The sequence below is a fragment of the Hyperolius riggenbachi genome, chromosome 2, assembly GCF_040937935.1.
Source record: "Hyperolius riggenbachi isolate aHypRig1 chromosome 2, aHypRig1.pri, whole genome shotgun sequence".
Taxonomy (NCBI): Eukaryota; Metazoa; Chordata; class Amphibia; order Anura; family Hyperoliidae; genus Hyperolius; species Hyperolius riggenbachi.
In genome coordinates this window covers 538,440,105-538,462,150 of record NC_090647.1, presented here as the reverse complement: position 1 = coordinate 538,462,150, position 22,046 = coordinate 538,440,105, and the positions used below count along the sequence as shown (strand labels likewise).

Below are 22,046 nucleotides of genomic sequence, written 5' to 3'. Positions count from 1 at the left end.
AATAGAGGAAGCCATTTTGTTCCGAGAAGCTAATGACAACTCAAAAATACACAGCTTGGTCGCTGGTGCCTCTTAGGTGGACATGATGAAGGCTTGTATACTCTGGCAAGAAAACAAAACACCTCCCAAGATGGAGCTTTACTTATAGCACAATGGAACACCAATAACGCAGTCAATTCAAGACGACCAATCAAAAACCAGCCTTCAGCTTGTGCTGAGTTGCTGAAAGCTGTCTCCTGATAGGTCAGGAAGGTTTACTGCTGCACCATCAATCTGTGCATTGTGCTATAAAATAGATGGGAGGGGGGGAGGGGGATATATTTACAGTAAACATTGGCTAATTCAGTAGGAAGAACAACAGTAAGGGGAAAAGTGCAAGAGATTATGGCAACCAAACAGATTTTGGTTTGCTGTAGTCGGATCCATAGAAGCCCAATCTACACGATACGATTCTTTGTGCAATTCGATTACGATTCTATTTACGATCTGATTAAATCCGATGTGTCCGATCGGGATTCGATTCAATTCGATTTGCCATTGAGAAACAAAGGCAAATCGAATTGAATCAAATCGATTCCCGATCGGACATGTCTGATTTAATCGAATCGTAAATAGAATCCTAATCGAATTGCACAAAGAATCGTATCGTGTAGATGGGGCTTAAGAGATGATCTCTGATTGGTTGCCTTCGCATTGCTTAATTAAACATCTTGGTATTTTACATTCTTTCAACAGAGGCATGACCTGTTTAGGATGGTTGTCATAGAAAATAAGGGGAGTGGCTATCATCCACAAGAAAACCTAAAAGGGTGCCTAGGGCTTGGTAGGTGTTCTAGAGCTTGCCTGCCACCTTCTGAAATCTTCTTTGCCACCTAACCTTATCTCAAATGAATGGTAGCAAACAAAGAGGAAGGAGGAAGCAAGCTTCACTTTGTTTAGGGCCCCTTTTTATCTTAATTTGTTTCAGGAACTATCTTGGCAGATACATTGCATGATGGTGATTGATTGGATATATTTTTCCTATAGTTCAGTTAATACTAGGTGTGAAGTAACTGGTCTGGCTTTCATGTGACAGCAATTATGTTTCTCACCTTAAGGACTTATCTACTACTTCCATCCTTTCATCACCTCTAACTGGCCATTATCCTGGCTGAATCCACACGTTTAAGCTAAGTGGAAAGTTTGCAAGATGGAGGATTTTACCCACATCTTGGAAAGAGAAAATAAAACTGAGGTTAGTTAAGTTACAATTTCTTGCTTGAAGAGGTTTTCACAAACGTGAGACCAGCTCTGCCAAAAACAAGCCCAAAATCCTCAAGTGTCCATTGACAAGGGCAAGATAGTCAAAGTGGCTTGTAGCAAACTCAACAAGAGAGATACAAGAAGACTTCCAGAACATCAGCACAACTTAAACACTGACGGAATCCGTGAATCATCCAGAAGAATGGCGCACTAGATTACAACAGAAGCCCACAACACAGCTAGAGCGTTTTAGGACTTCCTGGTCAATGTTTCTGGTAAGAAGCCTGGGTGTCGGTAGTCTCCAAGATATCCATAGAGGTCAGGCCAAAATCTACTGTTCCTCTTTATATTTCTTCCTAGTTCAATCTAGAAAGTGTCATTACAAAAGGGCCCAAGAAAAATTCCTTGCAGGATGTTTAGAACTTACTCAACAAAAGACCCAACCCAGCAAGGTGTAGAAAAGCCGGGTCTTGGTGGCATCTTCCCAATTGGCCATCGCTTTGTTGTTGTAGTAGAAGAAAACAGTTCCTCTGCATTTTCCTTGGATAAGAAATGGACTCGTAACATTTTCCACACCATCCCAGTCTTTACCTCTCAGCTCGAATTTTGTATCGGAGGACAAAGTAGGCTATTAAGCGCAGCGCGACAAAGAAGACTCCCAAGATGATGAAGTCCAGATACAGTTTGGCATTCTCAACATCAAGCTCCTTTAAAATGGCCTCAGATTTCTGGAAATGGCATGTTTCGTCCTTCTCGCAGAACAGGTCCTCTCTGTCAAGGCCATAAATTGACAGTATCACTCCTTCAAATCCATATCTGGAAACAAATAAAAAAACATCCATTCAGTGAAATGGAACTAAACAGTACTTAGAAACCAGAGGAACTTGTCATTACAGCATTTAAAACATGACTGCCAATGGTTCCTGATGTCCAAAAAAAGAGTTACTGATTGGACCAAGGAAACTAGATCCACCTTGCAATAAAATCCAGTTTACACAGATTAATAATCAGTTCTAATCAACTTAACGGGGAACGTAACATGAGATGTATATGGAGGCTGCCATGTTCATTCTCTAATAAACAGTGACAGTTGCCTGATTTCTGTGCTGATGCTTTACCTTTAATACTTTAAAGAACAAGTGACACCCATGCTAACCTAGAACTAAAAAAACACATATATGAGTAGATAAATACTAGTCCTACTTACATAACAAATGTAGTGCACTGTTCATGTTATGATTCCTTTGAATTTTATAAAGGAAAAGCAGAGAATCCTATTCTAGACAGTTTCCATCTTGGTTACCTTTGAATTAAGCTAATCCTGACATCATTTCCTCCCTCACTCTTTTTTTCTCCTCTTGCTAATTGTGTATTCATTGCCCGCCCTCCTCCCAGAGTCTTCAGACACTCTCACTGAGGTCTATGCTAGAAAGTGCACTGTCTTATGTCATTAGAAGGAGGGGGAAATAAAGGGAAGATTGGGAATACATTATAGATAAAAAGACCACCCAGCATGAAACTGTTTGGCAATGGCAATTAAAGGGCCAGTGCTCCTAAGGTATGAGATAAGTCCAAACCATAACAGAACAAAAAAGTTTAGAAAGTTTTGAATGCAGGATTAGCATCTTTATCACTTAATACACTCAAACCAGTTGCTGTTAAAATTTGAGTTTTATGGTGACAATCCCGCTTTAAGTCCCTGACCCAGAGTGAGCATGCAGATCAGATGCTAGGACTCTACTGGCTGCATGCTTGTTGCAGCTGTGTAACCCAAAAACAACTAAAGCCAAAACTCAGCATGACAGCCAGGCAACTGGCATTGTGTATAAGGGAATGAAGATGGCAGCCCCCTCATTCTTCTCACTTCAGGTTCCCTTTAGTTGCGCCATTTAGCCTTTCACTGATTTTTACTAGCAGTGGTTCATAGCCAGACTGATGGCATTAGGACAGCTATATTATGGAGCCTGAATGACATGGAAGAGTCTCTTCCATCACCCCTCTTCCACCACCTGGTGGCGCTGCACCACTGACACGAGCTTCTGAGCCCCAATCCCATTTGATTAGAAGTCGGAAGAGGATGCCGGGTGTGCAGTGCGGCAGGTGGATGAAGAGAAGAAGCTGGTCCAGCGTCCGGAACAGGTAACTGTAAAAGCTCCCTGCGCCGCTCTACATAGCAGAAGTATGGAGGCCACACAAAAAGCATAGATTTGAATGTTGGTAAAGTACCTGACGTAGGACATGTAGGACATCCACTGAAGGTAGCTCGGGATGGTGTCAAAGCTTACAAAGAACCCAGAGAACAGAAGAACTGGGATGGCAGTCACCGGACCTACGAACGTCGCCACCTGCAGGACAAAAAATTGTTTTACATGACAGTAATAAAGGCTGAACCTGTCCTGAATACATCCCTCTGCATTCCCTTAACAACGGACTGCACAATATAGCCACATTCAAAACACATGACCAACTGCATGATATCAGCCCAACAGTTGCGTGAGTTCATCCGCCAGTTGGATCAGGCAAACCTCCTGTTATCAGTTACACATCTAGTCGTTTGTCACGCTTTCACACGCCCAACTATTGTCCAACAGACCAAATTTAGACGATAGTTGGGTAGAAAAGTTGCACGTGTGTACAAGCCTTAAAATCTATCCGAAGTGCTTCACAAATATGTCAAAAGCAAAATGCAATTTCTTTCCCAACCACTGAAATTTTTTTTTATAAGCTTCGGTGTTAGTCTCTCTCCACTCAATTCCTGTCACAAAGTCAAAGTGAGCTTTAAGATTTTTTCTGGCTTTATCCAAAAATGAAAACATAAAGAATGGAACACAAAGTTCCTGTGGAGGATGTTTACTTTACATGGGAAGAAAAGAAGGACACCTAAGGAGACCGTTCTGTATCACAACCCTGGGAGGATCTAGTGTAGATGTTCCCAATTACCACTTCCAGATGATCATCTGAGAAAAGAAAGTACCTAGAATTAATTATGCTAGTGGAACCATGGCTGCTCACGACCACTAATTTGTAAGACATAGGGGACCAGGCAGGAAACACTATCCTCACCACCAACCAAATAAGTTTAGTAAAGTTAACCAAAGCCCAGCGGTCGAAGGCTGTTGCCGAGGGTCCTGGTGGGCAATTTAAGGCTCCTTTTACACCTGATCCGCTGCGTTTCGCTTACGTATGCGTTAGTGCGCTTTTTCCCCCCAAATGTCTAGAAAACCTATTTGTTACAATCCGCACACACTGGCATCTGCAAAAAAGAGTACAGTGCTCTTTTTTGCGGATGCCAGTGTGTGGAGATTGTAACAAATAGGTTTTCTGTTACATTTTAGGAAAAAACACGCACTAACGCGCACCAACGTGTACTAACGCATACGCATGCCAAATGCAACGGATCAGGTGTAAAAGGGGGCCTTAGTGTTTCCAGCTGGGTTCTATGTTTATTACAAATCAGTTGACATAACCAAATTACGCGAGCAGCAAGTGGCCGTAGCTCTACGAGGATTTCCACTGTGTCCCCTTAACCAGACTAGCGCCAAATAAAGTTTGGTCAAATCCTTGCCATGCACATACTTAGCCTTGGGATAGTTAATATGTACTTACCTGCAGTGACGTAGATGCGGCACCTATGAGCAGTCCTAACGACTGAGCCACCAGAGACGTCATTGTGCCGAGGGCGGAGAACAGAACGAATCGCACCGCGTCTGACGGCTGTGATGTCATCCAGTACACAATACTGCAGTACGCTACAGGGAACATGATCTGTACAGAGGCAGCAAGACGACAGGACGTCAGTTAATGCACCAACATACTTACATTGTACCAGGGGACACTTCTCTACTTTTTCTGTTTCAACGTTTTTATTACTTTTAAAGGACCACTCCAGCAAAAAAGTAAGCAGTTAAAATCTGACAGAACTGACAGGTTTTGGACTAGTCCATCCTCATGGGGGATTCTCAGGGTTTTCAAAAGCATTTCCCGAACGGTAGTTTAACTGCCAAAATAGTAAAATACCAGCCAGCCTACCTACATGTTTGGACACTATTTTTCCAATTAGTTTTAGCAACTGTCATTCAGGGAACCAGAGGCCCCAGGAAAAAGATACTATACATACCTGGGGCTTCCTTCAGCCCCATACGCACGGATCGCTCCCACGCCGCCATCCTCCGCTTCCTGGATCAGCGGTACCGGGTCCCGTCACTTCCGGCGGACGCGGCCAATTGTCCGCATCACACGGCGCTCCCTCTATACAAGTACGCATGAGGCTGCCTACTGCGCAGCCGCATGCGTACGGGTATGGAGGGAGCCGATGTGATGCGGACAATTGGCCGCGTCCGCCGGAAGTGACGGGACCCGGTACCGCTGATCCAGGAAGCGGAGTATGGCGACGTGGGAGCGATCCAGGCTTATGGGGCTGGAAGAAGCCCCAGGTATGTATAAAAGCTTTTTCTTTTTTTTCTGTACGGTCCTCTCTGGTTCCCTTTAAAAACAAAGAAAACCCTGAGAATCTCCCATGAGGAAATGGACTAGTCCAAAACTTGTCGGTTCTGACAGATTTGAACTGCTTACTTTTGTCGCTAGAGTGGTCCTTTAAACACATTTTAAAAAGTTTTTAAAGTGAACCCGAGGTGAGAGTGATATGGAGGCTGCCATATTTATTTAAATGTTGATCCTCTGCCTCTAATACTTTTAGCCATAGCCCCTGAACAAGCATGCAGCAGATCAGGTGTTTATGATATTGTTCTCAGATCTGACAAGACTAGCTGCATGCTTGTTTCAGGTGTGATTCAGACTCTGCTGCAGCCAAATAGATCAGCAGGACTGTCATGCAACTGGTATTACCATTTTATGAAATGTGGAATTTCCTATAAGAAAACCACCTCTGCATGGCTTACCTGGAAGGGGACGTCGGCCATGGTTTTGGCTAAGTAGTATGCCTTCAGGCTGTACCAGTAGTTTAGATGCTCTCTGAGGAATACACCCATTTCCAGCGGAACTATAGGAAGAAGGACAGGAAGTTAATTGATTATACAGAGAACAAAAAACAAACAAACAAACAAAAACAATGCAATAGTGGAAAGTGCCGTGTACCAGGATATAGAATATTTGGGACATTCTTCTATTTAGCCGATTGGCCGCTATGTGTCTGCTGACTGTGAGGTAAAAGGTCAAAGTTTAGCTCAATGATGATGTATTGGGAGCGGGTCAAAGACACCAAATGTTCGCCGACCGCCGCGGGCGCAAACAGCAGAAGTTTGCTGAATACTGTCCGCCGAGGAACAGTTTGGGCCATCTCTATCAATAAAGTGGCTATATTTTGTCCCATTCTGTAATCTTCCCCCTCAAAATTCATTCCGGTAAGCCAGGGATGTCCAATTCCAGTCTTCAAGGACCATATCCATGCCAGCGTTTAGGATGGAGAAAGAAGTGTGTTCTACTTGATGAACCACACCCTTCCTGATTGAGTCCCACCAATTCATTGGAGTGTGTGAGGACCTTGGCCTTTGAGGACTGGAGTTGGGCAACCCTGCTGTAAACCAACCCTCTGGCATGCTGGTCCAGATAGTGATCTTTTTGCATAATGCTATGGAAATGCGTTGGAACATACAATATTTAAATGGATGCAGATGAGGAAATCCATAAGTCTATGATCTCAGTGTAAGTGGCACCCTACACACTGGTGGCCAGCAGATGATCACAGTCAGTGGATACTGAACAGCGAGGGCAGCTCACATGGTACTCACAGGTGAGGACAGTTGGCATGAGGGCAGCAAACATCAGGAACAGCATGGAGAAGAAGAGGAAGCCAGAGTTACTCAGGACCTTCTTGGCCTCATTTCCAATGCCGAGGTACAGCAATCCTATGAGGAGTCCGATTCCTATGTGCGACGTGATGCGCAGGTGGGTCAGCACCTAAAAGCATTGAGAAAAAATTGGAGTTATAGTGCAGGCTATAGACACATGCATCTCATGACTTAAAGGAAATCTGAAGTGATAATAAACTTATGAGGTAACAAATTGTATGTGCAGTACAGCTAAGAAATAGAACATTAGTAGCAAAGATATGAGTCTCATATTGTTTCCAGTACAGGAAGAGTAAAACAAAATTCAGTTGTTATCTATGCAAAAGAGCTTCTCTGAGCTCTCCAACCCAACTTGTGTCAGAGACAGTGCTATTTTCGGAAACACTTAAACAGCCAAGAAACAGTGAAAAACAGGCTCAGATAAGGTTTTACTGGAGGGGAGTTAAAAGGGTCATTACCTCGGCTCTGTTTAATAGTTTGACAGAATGATTCAATGTTATTAAAAAAAAGCAACAATAACTGAAAATAAAAATATGATACTCTTTTATTACTACTGATGTTCTATTCACTATCCGCACTACACATACAATTCATTATCTCATAAGATGTTTATTTTTTTCACATGAGTGTCACTTTAATTAGGTAAATGAACAAATCAATAAAAAAAGCCTTAGACACCCATGTTCATTCAAAATAGGAATAAAAGATTAGACACGCTATCACCAATGGTATAGATCCTGTTATGAAAGGGGAAGTTGGGTAAGATCGATGCGACCTAGCTCTGTGCTGCTTAAATCCATACTGAGTTAGTGCTGGCAGAGGTCTGATCAACTTTTGACCTTAAAGAGAATCTGTACTCTAAAATTCTTACAATAAAAGCATACCATTCTATTCCTTATTTTCTCCTGTGCCCCTCTGTTTCTGCCACTCCCTGCTGCAATCCTGGCTTGTTTTAGGCAGTGTTTACAAACAAAAGACATGGCTTCTAACCAGAGTATCATAGGCTGAGAACTAGCTTACTGTGTGACTCATGCAGAGCTTGGAGAGGGTGTGTAAAGCTTCTGCCAATGACAAGCAGTGCAGCACATTCCACACATTCCAGCCTGAGCCCAACAGAGCCGACAGAGGAAAGAAGATAAGGGCCTCGATTCATCAAGACTTATTGAATTGGTTAACGACAGTTCGGTAAAATACCGAATTCGTTAAGTTGATTTCAGGATTCATCAAATTTATCTACAGCTGTTAGCGAGCATTCGATAATGATTCAGTAATGATGCGATAAAACGGAAGAAAGTGCAATTCATGAAGATGAAAATAGGCGTGGTTTAGCGTTAAATTTAGGATTAGTTATCTCCTTCACTGCTTTGTCGTTATTCCTGTCAGATCATTGCTGACAGAGAAGATGGAGCCATTTGAAGTGGTTATGTATCAGCTGAGAGTGATTCAAAGATGCAGAAGGGCAAGAATAAGGTCTAGAACCATATCAATTTGCAAGAGAATAGATTTATTTGCTATAACAGGACATCTGCATTTCTCTTGAATCATCTTGTAAGAGAACACAGGCAGTGCCAGGATTAACTAATTTGCTAGCCGCACTATATATTTTTTTTAAAAGGCTCCTATCAAGCTGCAGCTGGCGAAATTGTGAGATTGTCCCAAGCCACTTCCAGAATCCTGGTCCAGGTTTTAAGCCCTATTCAGAATGTTGGTACGTAGTGTTCAAAGGACTGCCTTTTACCCACAATTCCATGGGAATCTTATGGCCTTGTGTTAAATTACCGCTGTAAAATGGAAATATCAACACGTTACCGGATGATTACCGAATTGTTATCGAATTCACACCGAATGTGGAAAAACCTTGATGAATACAACTAGAAATCGATAAACTTCGAATTCGGTAATTTAACAAACTGGAAAAAGTTATCTCAAAGACAATGATGAATCGAGGCCAAGATTTATTACAGAGACAGTGCAACTAGAAAAGGCTGCAGTAAGCCAGACCACATTAGAACAGGTATAGGAACTTATAGGATACAAGAAATAAGGCTCAAAATTTTGTTACAGAGTCTCTTTAAGGGCCGGTTCAGGGGGAAGGTTGAGGAAGTTTTTCCCCGACGTTTAATGCTAGGGAGCGACCGATTTTTAAATTGAATGATTGGGAGCATTCATCTCCCAATGTTTAGGGCTGTTTCACACCGAAAGCGGTTGAGCTGCACTTGCTAATCGCCAAAGCGCTTAACAGCTACATAGGAAACAATAAATTCTAGTTCACTTTACTCTGGGACAAATCTACAGCTAATAAACATGCATTCTGAATTTCACAAATGTTTTGATAGTGGGAGGACGGATCTGGGGTTAAGTAAAACAAAACTTCTATGGATAAGCAGGAAGATGTATTTGCCAGTGAACGGTAATAACTGTTCCTGAGTATCGCACAAGGCATGCATCAACTTACAGAGTCCCTCATGATGCTGAGACAGGTCCTCTTAAACAGGATGCAGAACTGGGTGAGGCAACTGGCGGAGAAGCTGTGACATCCCTCAGTGGACGTGGAGTCCTGAAAATAATATATACTGTCAGGAGGATGGGCATAGCCATCACACAAATAAAGGACAACCATAGAATGTATCAGCCTTATGCTACGTACACACATGCGACAACGATCGTTCGTTGAGAACGACGAACGAACTTTTAATTGATGAAAGAACGACCTAAGTAAAGTTAGTTTTAAAATGTGTGTAACGATCTGATCGTTAGAACAAACGTTACATCAGGTAAAGCAACTATTGCGCCTGCGCATAAAAATGAGAAGTTTCACAGAGAAATAGTGAAATGCGCATGTCAAGCCTAGTACTAAGGACCGTTCTCCAACGATGTACTACTTTTGCAAACGATCGTCGTTGGTTAAAATCCGCCGAGACAGAACTTTCTTTTGTAGCGATTTGGCTCGTTCGTCGTTTGCCTTAATAGTGGTGGTTCGTTTTTTGTAACGATCGTCGTTGGTAAAGATCAGGGAACGATCGTTACAAACGACTATAGTCGCATGTGTGTACGCACCTTTAAAGGACACCTGAAGAGAGAGGGATATGAAGGCTGCCATATTTACTTCCTTTTAAACAATACTCATTTTCTTGGCTATGCTGCTGATCCTCAGCCGCTAATACTTTTAGCCATAGACTCTGAACAAGCATGCAGCAGATCAGGTGATTTTGACATTATTGTCAGATCTGACAAGATTAGCTCCAATTCATACCTCCCAACTTTTTGAGATGAGAAAGAGGGACACTTAAGCCACGCCCCTGCCACACCCCTGAGCACGCCCGTCACACCCCTAGTCATACCATAAAGATTTAATGAGAAAAATATGTTGTTTTATAATTCAAACCACACTGGTAATTTCTTTCCTGGTTCATTTTCCTTCATATTAACATTTTAAAATTAGTAATATATCAATGTAAAGGATGGGCATAATATATTTATATATATATATATATATATATATATATATATATATATATATAGGAGGAAAACGCCACAATGATCCAGAAGAAAGCGCAAAAACGCCTGTTTTTTCTACGTCAGCTGAAAAAGTTTGGAATGTCGCAAGACATTATGACCTGCTTCTACTCTGCTGCCATTGAGTCAATACTTGGCTCTTCCATCATTGTGTGGTATGTAGGGGCCTCGAGAGATAAGTATAAACTACAAAGAGTCATAAAGTCTGCAGAAAGGATCATCGGTACTTCCCTCCCACCACTCAACCTTCTCTACTCCTCCAGACTGCGCTCAAGGGCCGCGAGGATAGCAGGAGACCCCACCCACCCTGGCAACGGCTATTTCAGTCTCCTCCCCTTAGGCCGCCGCTACAGGTCCTTACCCACCAGGACCACCAGATACAGAAACACCTTCTTTCCCCAAGCCATTGATCTCCTCAACGCACCCTCCCAATCACACTCCCTTGCTCCAGCGCTTATATCCGGGTAGTTAGCCCACCCATGTTACATCACCCCAGCTAGTCCAGAGCTACTTAACTACTCTACTGCCCTCCTGTACTACTTATTGTATATCTGCTTGTCCACGATACTTGTCCACGATATCCGTATTAATTGTCTTGTGTCTACGGTACTGTATATCTGTAAAATTGTCTTGTGTACTACTCGAGCCTGTCTGTGCCAAAAACAATTCCAGGTACAAACCCCTGCACTTGGCCATTAAACTTGATTCTGATTCTTGATTCTGATTCTGATATATATATATATATATATATTGTAGGGGCCATCGGGGCTGGGTAGTAGATGGGAGGTACATTCCCCCGGTATTTGGACTATGGTCACTTTAAAACCCTGTGTGGTCCTAGGAAGGGAGTCCGGATTTTAGCAGCAAGCAGTTGCTGCTTGTTTTTTTTCTTCTCAGGGCCGGACTCCTGGGATGGGAGGGAAGGAAGGGCGGGCCTTCCCATCCCACCTAGGTACACACCTGGTTGTCAGTGAGGCTGAGAGCCTCCCTAATTATGGTATTGATGAGATGCAAATTTATGCTTAAGAAGCAGCCTCAGAGGCAGTCTGAGGAGAGGTGTTGAAGGAGTAGCATGTATGCTGTGGAATCTCCTGACAAGGAATATTGGAGTATTTGATGGAAGCCAAACCATACCCTGCTCTGATGTTTGTATGGTGTTGGCCTGATGAAAACTGAACTTTGTTTGATCCTGCTGGACTTTATATTACCAAGCTGAAGTAAGCTGAACTGTTATTTTCCACTGATTACTGCTGAACTGAAGCTGTTTTCTTCTACTGCACAATAAACGGACTTTGTTTTATACATCTGTGTACTGCGTGCTGGCTGCGACCCCCTCTAAACTTCACAACTGGTGCTCGGATGCGGGCAGCGCAGCACTGCAGGAAAAGAAAAAGTTCCGTTTAAAAAGTGACATTTAAAGGGCCAGTCTCCTTGTATGCATGATGGAGGAATTGCTGAAACAAATGGCCTTAGCAACTGTGCAGCTACAGCAGAGTATGGTGTCTCAGCAGGCGAGTATGGTGACTCAACAGCAAGCCACGGAAGCCCTGCGAGAGGCCTCAGAGGCGCAAGCCAAAATCCTGCTTGAGGCGGTGCAGAAGCTGGCCCAGGGGAGAGAGACAGCAGGAGCTGCCCCTAGCAACCAGGCGATGGTGAGAGCCAGCCACTTTCTGCAGAAACTAACCCCCACAGATGATGTGGAAGCCTTTCTGAAAACGTTCGAAAGGACAGCAGAGCGGGAAGGATGGCCGAAAGACAAATGGGCTGGTATCCTTGCACCGTTCCTGACGGGAGAACCCCAGAAGGCCTACTACGATCTCAACTCTGCAGACGCCCTCGACTATGATCGACTACAGGCAGAGATCCTGGCCCGACTAGGTGTAACAACAGCGGTCCGGGCACAGAGGGTGTACAGCTGGCAATACCGGATGGATCATCCAGCCAGATCGCAGATGTATGACCTCATCCAACTGGCGACAAAGTGGCTGCAACCAGAGGTACTGACCGGGCCTGAGATGGTGGAGCGATTCGTGCTGGATCGTTTTCTGCGTGCCCTGCCGGTGGGACTACAGCGATGGGTCAGTCATGCGGACCCCAAAAAAGCGGAGCAGCTGGTGGAGTTGGTGGAGAGATATACCGTAGTGGAGGATCTACTCTCTCCAAAGGGCCAGGCGGGCCCCATCTTACCCCGTGTTGCAAGGCTCCCTGACTCTGGAAAGGGTGCTTCACGGAACCCCGCAACCAGCATCACCAGCAATAGGGAAGTATTCCCAACAGCCGCTCAGGGGTTGCCACCTGCTATTGCTACACCTCGGAAGGGAGGTGCGATCCAGTGTTGGAGGTGTTCTGCTTGGGGCCATACCAGAGCCCAGTGTCCAATGCAGGAGGAACCCATGCAGTGTGACGTGCTACAGAGGGTGTCCTTTTTTGCCCAGGAAGTATGCCTGGCAGAGTGCCAGGAGAGCTTTGTGTGTCCCGTTTGTGTGAACCAGGTACCTGCTAAAGCCTTGCTGGACTCAGGCAGTATGGTAACCATGGTGCACGCTGACCTGATTGGAACAATTGACACTGTGCTAAAGCCGCTTAAGGTGGTGTGTATCCATGGAGACACAAAGACTTATCCTGTGGTGCCAGTGTCGATTTCAACTGACTGTGGGACAATTACTCACGACGTCGGAGTGGTAAGAAACCTAATGTGTCAAGTTATATTGGGTCGAGACTTTCCACTGTTTTGGGTACTATGGGAGAATGTCAAAGGGAAGTTATTTAAGGACTCTGATAATAACTTAGCCCCTCCTCCCCCTACCAGAGAACTTGATGCACCAAGTCTGGATACAAATGTTGCAGAAAATGTATTGCAAAATGATCATGTATTATTGCATAATGATGATGTATTATTACAAAATGATGATGTAATGTTGCCAATGGATGAAAATGGGACTGACCATCCTTGTCGGGACCCTGAGCAGGTTACTGAGGGGGGGGATGATTCCCCATTACAAGTTATGTTGGGCGAGGATGATGAGGAATCTTCCCCCCAATCTATGCTCCCTGACCTGGATGTGTCAAAAGGGATTTTTATCACTGCACAGATGCGGGATCCAACCTTATCCCATGCTAGAGAACAGGTATCTGTGGTAAATGGAGTTCCCCAGGAACCTGGGGCAGAGGAGAGATTCCCTCATTTTTCAGTTCATGGGGATATGTTATATCGGGTTGCAAAGGTCAGAGAAGAGGTTGTTGAGCAGCTGCTAGTGCCTCAGGAGTTTCGGAGGATGGTACTAGACTTAGCTCACAATGAAGCATTGGGAGGTCACCTGGGTGCCGAGAAAACGGAGGCGCGGATAACTGACAGGTTTTACTGGCCTGGGTTAAAGGCCGAAGTAAAGAATTACTGCGCTTCTTGCCCCACCTGTCAGTTAACTGCGCCAGTGTCCCATTTTCGAAGCCCTTTGGTGCCCTTGCCAATAATCGAGGTGCCATTCGAGCGCATTGCCATGGATATAGTGGGGCCACTGGTAAAGTCTGCCAGGGGGCACCAATATATCCTTGTCATACTCGACTATGCCACTCGCTACCCGGAAGCCTTTCCGTTAAGAAAACCTACGTCCAAAGCTATCGCCCGAGAATTGTTTAATATGTTCACTCGGACGGGTTTTCCTAAGGAAATTCTTACGGACCAAGGAACCCCGTTTATGTCTAAAGTGATGGCTGATGTATGTAAACTGTTCCAGATTAAGCAGATGAGAACCTCTGTTTATCACCCTCAGACCGATGGCCTGGTTGAACGGTTTAATAAGACTTTGAAAATGATGTTAAAAAGAGTGGTTCAAAGGGACGGAAAAGATTGGGATTGTTTATTGCCTGCGGTGATGTTTGCTGTTCGGGAGGTACCTCAAGCCTCCACAGGTTTTTCACCATTTGAACTGGTATATGGGCGCAGACCTCGAGGGTTGCTTGACTTGGTAAAAGAAACCTGGGAAAGTGAGTCCAGTCCCCACAAAAGTGTGGTGGAACACGTTTCCCAGTTGCAAGAACGCATTGCCAAGGTGATGCCCCTTGTCAAGGAACATTTACTGGCAGCCCAAGAAGCGCAGAGTCGGGTATACAACCGCTCCGCGAAAATCAGGCAGTTCCAGGTGGGGGATAGAGTGGCAGTATTGATCCCAACCGTGGAGAGTAAATTCTTGGCCAGGTGGCACGGTCCCTTCGAGATCGTTGAAAAAGTGGGGGAAGTGAATTATAAGGTACATCAGCCAGGGAGACGGAAACCCTATCAACTGTATCACGTCAATTTGTTAAAGCCCTGGAAAGAGAGAGAGACCGCTCCGGTTAGGGTGGGTGTGAGTGTTGTACCCCAAATAAGCATTGAGGATGTGAAAATAGCCCCCACTCTGTCCAAATCCCAGGTCCAACAAGTAAAAGAGTTTCTTCAGAGAAACAAGGGAATATTTTCGGATTTGCCTGGACTCACGGGGATGGTTGAGCACAACATTATTACTGAGCCCCGGGCTAAAGTGTTTGTCAGGCCCTATCGCATCCCGGAGGCCCGCAGAAAGGCGGTGTCAGAGGAAGTAAAACGCATGTTAGAATTGGACGTCATTGAAGAATCGCAGAGTGAATGGTCAAGCCCGATTGTGTTGGTACCCAAGCCAAACGGAACTCTGCGATTCTGTAACGATTTTCGGAAATTAAATGAAATTTCCAAATTTGATGGTTATCCCATGCCCCGTGTGGATGAACTGATAGAGAGGTTAGGCCCAGCCCGCTACATCACCACGTTAGACCTGACCAAAGGATATTGGCAAATACCCTTGGCCAAAGAAGCCAGAGAGAAAACGGCATTTTCTACACCTGAGGGCCACTTTCAGTACAAAAGAATGCCGTTTGGGTTACAGACCGCCCCGGCCACATTTCAGAGAGTTATGGACAGAATGTTGCGTCCACACCAAAGATACGCGTCGGTCTATTTAGACGACATAGTAATCTTCAGTTCAGACTGGGAGTCTCACCTTCCCAAGGTTCAAGCAGTCCTGGATGCATTAAGGAAGGCGGGTTTTACAGTGAACCCTGAGAAATGTGCCCTAGGTATGGAGGAAGCAAAATACTTGGGGTACATTGTCGGAAGGGGGTTGGTAAAACCCCAAATTAACAAAATTGAGGCAATCCAGGAATGGCCCCGCCCCATCAGTAAGAAACAGGTTCGAGCTTTCTTGGGGATAGTGGGCTACTACAGACGGTTCATTCCCAATTTTTCTACCCTAGCAGCTCCCTTGACTGACTTGATCAAGGGCCGGAAGTCAGTGATGATACAGTGGACGGCAGAGACAGAAAAAGCGTTTTTGGAGCTGAAATCGGCATTGTGTAGTCACCCTGTCCTGGTAGCCCCCGATTTCACTCGAGAATTCGTAGTGCAGACAGATGCCTCAGATGTTGGGTTGGGGGCGGTTCTGTCACAGGTGATTGATGGAGAAGAACATCCCATAGTTTTTCTCAGTCGGAAACTGACGGCCGCTGAGAGAAACTATGCGGTAGTGGAGAGGGAATGCTTGGCCATAAAATGGGCCCTGGACTCCCTGCGCTACTATTTATTGGGTAGGAAGTTCAGGTTGATCTCTGACCATGCCCCGCTAGCGTGGATGAAAAGGAACAAAGGAACGAATGCAAGAGTGTCCCGGTGGTTTCTCTCTCTCCAGGAGTTCAACTATGTGGTGGAACATAGGCCAGGTAAAGTGCACCAGAACGCTGATGCCCTTTCCCGAGTCCACTGTTTAGTGGGTCTATGTGCCTCCACCGCCTCGGGGTTGAGGCAGAGGGGGGGGATATGTAGGGGCCATCGGGGCTGGGTAGTAGATGGGAGGTACATTCCCCCGATATTTGGACTATGGTCACTTTAAAACCCTGTGTGGTCCTAGGAAGGGAGTCCGGATTTTAGCAGCAAGCAGTTGCTGCTTGGTTTTTTTCTTCTCAGGGCCGGACTCCTGGGATGGGAGGGAAGGAAGGGCGGGCCTTCCCATCCCACCTAGGTACACACCTGGTTGTCAGTGAGGCTGAGAGCCTCCCTAATTGTGGTATTGATGAGATGCAAATTTATGCTTAAGAAGCAGCCTCAGAGGCAGTCTGAGGAGAGGTGTTGAAGGAGTAGCATGTATGCTGTGGAATCTCCTGACAAGGAATATTGGAGTATTTGATGGAAGCCAAACCATACCCTGCTCTGATGTTTGTATGGTGTTGGCCTGATGAAAACTGAACTTTGTTTGATCCTGCTGGACTTTATATTACCAAGCTGAAGTAAGCTGAACTGTTATTTTCCACTGATTACTGCTGAACTGAAGCTGTTTTCTTCTACTGCACAATAAACGGACTTTGTTTTATACATCTGTGTACTGCGTGCTGGCTGCGACCCCCTCTAAACTTCACAATATATATATATATATATATATATATATATATATATATATATATATATATATGGACAAAGTCCTGAAAGAGTGACAAATGAGGAAGAAAGAGGGTCAGGGTTCTCAAAAAGGGACTGTCCCTCCAAAAAAGGGACAGTTGGGAGCTATGGCTCCATGCTTGTTTCAGGTGTTACTCAGGCATTACTGCATCTAAATAGACCAGCAGGGCTGCCAGGCAAATGGTATTGTTTAAAATGAAATACATATGGCAGCCTCCGTATCACTCTCACTACAGTTCTCCTTTAAAGCTGCAACGTGCAGCAGTTTCAATACAGCGATTGCCAACCGCTCATAAATGTATGGCTAGTCCATACAAACAGCCCCGTTTTCCCTATCCATGAAAAAACAAACAGTGTTTCCTTAAAGAGAACCCGAGGTGTGTTTAAAGAATGTTATCTGTATACAGAGGCTGGATCTGCCTATACAGCCCAGCCTCTGTTGCTATCCCAAACCCAGGGGCGTAGCAATAGGGGGTGCAGAGGTAGCGACCGCATCGGGGCCCTTGGGCCCTCCCTCAACTACAGTATTAGCTCTCTATTGGTCCTGTGCTCATAATAATCACTTCTATAGGTACTTTGAATACTGGTAATCATTAACAAACTGTTCCCCATCCCTTCCTTGCACCTCTGCCTCTGTTGTTGCCATTGGCAGGTTTTGGTGTGCCGTATCAATGGTTATGTATAGAGTGCTTGGGGGGCCCCATTGTAAAACTTGCATCGGGGCCCACAGCTCCTTAGCTACGCCACTGGCCAAACCCCACTAAGGTCCCCCTGCACTCTGCAATCCCTCATAAATCACAGCCATGCTGTGAGGCTGTGTTTACATCTGTAGTGTCAGTCTCAGCTGCTCCCCCGCCTCCTGCATAGCTCCGGTCCCTGCCCCCGTCCCTTCCCTCCAATCAGCAGGGAGGGAAGGGATGCAGGCGGGGACCGGAGTTCTGCAGGAGGCGGGGAGAGCAGCAGACTGACACTGTAGAGATAAACACAGCCAGCTCTGACAAGCTGTTTGTCAGCAGCGTGGCTGTGATTTATAAAGGATTGCAGAGTGCAGGGGGACCTTAGTGGGGTTTGGGATAGCAACAGAGGATGGGCTGTATAGGCAGATCCAGCCTCTGTATGCAGATAATATTCTTCAAATCCACCTCCGGTTCTCTTTAATTTCCCTGCTCAGATTCATGTTCACTGTATAGAGTGGTAGAGATGACCAACGAGATTCTAGTAATCATTTTATGCAAATTGCATGCATGCTGGTAATTGGGCCAATTCAATATACAGGGTGGGCCATTGATATGGATACACCTTATCTATGGATACACCCCATATACCATACCATCATTTTTTTTGTTCCTACAGTCTTGGAGGGATCTATCCAATGTGGGTTAGTGTCAGACCAATAGCGGTGGTTTTGTATGTTAACTTCACCATCCACATAAAATGGTGTATCCATATAAATGTTCATATTAAGGTGTATCCATATAAATGGCCCACCCTGTACAGTACTTCCTGCTGGTTCGGACTGCTTCAGTTGCAAGCTGCATATAGTTTGCTTGCAAGCTGGAACAATTATAATCTCATTGGCAATCTGTAGAGATGGCATATCACTCACTATAATAAGTATTATAATTACCAGTTGTCTTCTCTGGTGAATCCTCTACTCCTGTTGTCAACCTGCTAATGAGCCTCAACAAAGCACCGCATACTCCATTCTGGACACTATAATAGGTGCACTAAATGGAATACTATATAAGGAACTACTAAATTACATAATACGTGAGAGTGAGAGGGTTATGGAGGCTGCCATATCGATTTTCTATTGAGCTGTACTAGTTGCCTAGCATGCTGCTGATTGATTTGGCTTCAGTAGTGTCTAAATCACACACCTGAAACAAGCATGCAACAAATATAGTCAGGCAATGGGTCAGAGCCCCTGATCTGCATGCTTGTTCAGGGTCTTGTGCAGCTTGAAAATGTACCAATCAAATTTTACCTCAGCAGGATTTGATTGATTCATTTTCAAGCGGCATATATATGCATGCAAAATTTGCATGATGCTGCCTCAACTCAAAACTATTTGCATCTCATTGGCCATCGCTATTGGCGACCTTCTCCAAGTCAGTGGAAAACAGAGACGTTTGAAGCACACCATGCACAAAATCCTTGTTGAGGAGGTGGCAATTATAAAAGTTAATGAACCTCACTGGCCCATTTCTCATTGCTAAGGAGCCGTTTACACATAGGCCCAGTGCACACCAAAACCGCTAGCAGATCCGCAAAACGCTAGCGGTTTTTGGAGCAGATTTCAGAGCGATTCTAGGCATGTTTAGAGACGCTTTCTAAACATGCCTATTGTTTTTGGGTGTGTTTTTTGTGTAGCAGATTACAAATATTGTTACAGTAAAGCTGTTACTGAACAGCTTCTGTAACAAAAACGCCTGGAAAACCGCTCTGATCTAGCGTTTTCCAGAGTGGTTTGCGGTTTTCCTATACTTTACGTTGAGGCAGAAACGCTGCTGCAAGCCGCAAACGTGCTGCAGGAGGCACGTTTGCAATTTGCTAAAACCTCAAACCGCTGGTGTGCACCATCCCATTGAAATGCATTAGCCAAGCATTTTAACAGGCGGATGCGGTTGGCGGATCGCTGCTAAAACCGCTCGGTGTGCACTGGGCCGAAATCAGTTGCTCTCAGTTATAACTGAAAGGACAACTGATTTTCAAAGTAATGCCCATGTTTTCCTATGGCACCTTTCACACCTAATGCATTTTAACTAAAATCTTTTTCACAATGCGCTGCTATTGAGAAGGAAAAAAAACATGTACAAACTGATTAAGTGTAAATGGGGCCTAATACTAGTAGTGGCACAAAGACAGTTAAATCCCTCTACCAAAGAAAAAACAACTGTGTTAGTTCTGTACATCATAAGAAGGATAAAAACCATATGTAGATGAAGAGGGATTAAAAATTATCTTAATGTAGATTAAAAATGAAAACATAAAAAGGATTAATACTTTATAAACCAGAAAATAAATTAACAGGACTTATTCCTGCAAACAAAGAAACAAAACAGAACTCTAAAAGCCCCTGTGCATTTCCGTCTACGCGGTTCAGGCAAAGGAAACGCGTTAGTCATATACGCACCTCCTCCGCCGGCTTGTGCCATATGAAGGGGTTGGGCTCATTCTCCCCGCAATGGTCTCTCTTGGGCTCTGTAATGCACGTATCCTGTACGGCTCGGACCAGCCGCGGGTTCTGATCTCCATACTCTCCGGACGCTACTTCCATTACTGCAATCAGCAAACAGGTCATCTGTTAATGTTCATACTATTACTGCTATTTTTATCATTGTAAAGTACAATCAACCATCTCCTTGGGGGAATACAGGAACAGTGTGAAAATACGCTGGACCATGAGGCATATGCATAAAGAGCGCACGGCAACTTTACTTATAATCGGTAATATCATAGCCTACAGACAGGCTCAGCTATCTCTGCACTTTGCCAGCTTCTCTGTGCCTCTTTCTATTCACTGAAAACTCCACATCGCTGCCTATTTCTGTATAAAAGCTGACCTCCCATATCTGTGATCCGTAGTTAGGTCTGATCAGTGATTTCTGCATATGACTTCCTGTGTCTACAAAAGAGGAGCCCTTCCTATTTTGTAGACACAGGAAGTCGTATGCAGAAATCACTGATCAGACCTAACTACGGATCACAGATATGGGAGTTCAACAGGATCAGAACAGATGTCATAGAGCAGTGATGGTTAACCTTGGCACTCCAGATGTGACAAAACTACAAATCCCATCATGCCTCTGCCTCCCCGAGTTATGCTTAGAGCTGTTAGAGTATTGCAATGCCTCATGGGACTTGTAGTTCCACCACAGCTGGAGTGCCAAGGTTAGCCATCACTGTCATAGAGCAATATTTCTAAATATCCTTATAGCTTGTACCCACTGCTTTATTATTAGTCGCTATGTTGGCCAAGTCCCCCCTGTTGTGGGTAACATCATCTCAAGTACAAACTGACACATATATTTTTGTTAGGCGCACTCCATCAATGTGTATACATTTATTTCAAACATTCTTATTGAGTTCTGTTAACATTTGATTTACACACATGGGCGTAGGGCCCGCGGTCGCAGGGGTTGCCGTGGCGACCGGGCCCGCCTCCTAAAGAGGCAAGGGAGGGGCCCGGGGGCCTGGACCCCCCAGGTGTTGAAATCTGGCTCCCGGAGGCAGAGCAGGATCTGCAGCGGAGCAGCCAGTTTCTCCCGAAGGCAGAGCAGGGCTACGGCAAGATGGCTGCCGAAGCCCTGCACTAGAGACTATTTATGTCTCCAGTACAGGGCTTCGGGCGCCATCTTGCCGTAGCCCTGCACTCTGCCTGTCAGTGACGGAGAAACTGGCTGCTCCGCTGCAGGATCGTCGCTAGAGGAGCTGCACGAGGGAGGCTGGTTGCACGTCGGGGAGCTCACGTCAGAGGCTGGCCAGGTGAGTGAATTTTTTTTATTTGTACAGGTTTATTTTCTGGTGACTGCTCCCCACATAACGATTATTTTCTGGTGACTGTCCCCACATAACGATTATTTTCTGGTGACTGTCCCCACATAACGATTATTTTCTGGTGACTGCCCCCACATAACGATTATTTTCTGGTGACTGCCCCCACATAACGATTATTTTCTGGTGACTGCCCCCACATAACGATTATTTTCTGGTGAATGCCCCCACATTGCGTTTATTTTCTGGTGACTGCTCCCCACATAACGATTATTCTCTGGTGACTGCCCCCACATAATGATTATTTTCTGGTGACTGCCCCCACATTGCGTTTATTTTCTGGTGACTGCCCCCACATAATGATTATTTTCTGGTGACTGCCCCCACATTGCGTTTATTTTCTGGTGACTGCCCCCACATAATGATTATTTTCTGGTGAATGCCCCCACATTGCGTTTATTTTCTGGTGAATGCCCCCACATTGCGTTTATTTTCTGGTGAATGCCCCCACATTGCGTTTATTT

General features: G+C 44.9%; 1 protein-coding gene across 2 annotated transcripts in view; it reads right to left on the bottom strand.

The window, feature by feature from the left end:
- Positions 1–612: 612 nt before the first annotated feature.
- The window catches only part of ABCG1 (ATP binding cassette subfamily G member 1), a 111,718-nt gene continuing 90,284 nt past the window's right edge, over positions 613–22,046 (bottom strand). For both annotated transcript variants that reach the window (XM_068270721.1, XM_068270722.1), the window contains exons 9-15: positions 20,162–20,307; positions 9,505–9,606; positions 6,990–7,158; positions 6,141–6,241; positions 4,849–5,007; positions 3,469–3,587; positions 613–2,058 (exon numbers count right to left, since the gene is read on the bottom strand). In XM_068270721.1, the coding sequence (XP_068126822.1) occupies positions 1,830–2,058; positions 3,469–3,587; positions 4,849–5,007; positions 6,141–6,241; positions 6,990–7,158; positions 9,505–9,606; positions 20,162–20,307 (1,025 nt within the window). In that variant the 3' untranslated portion in view covers positions 613–1,829. The remainder of the gene's footprint in view (positions 2,059–3,468; positions 3,588–4,848; positions 5,008–6,140; positions 6,242–6,989; positions 7,159–9,504; positions 9,607–20,161; positions 20,308–22,046) is intronic.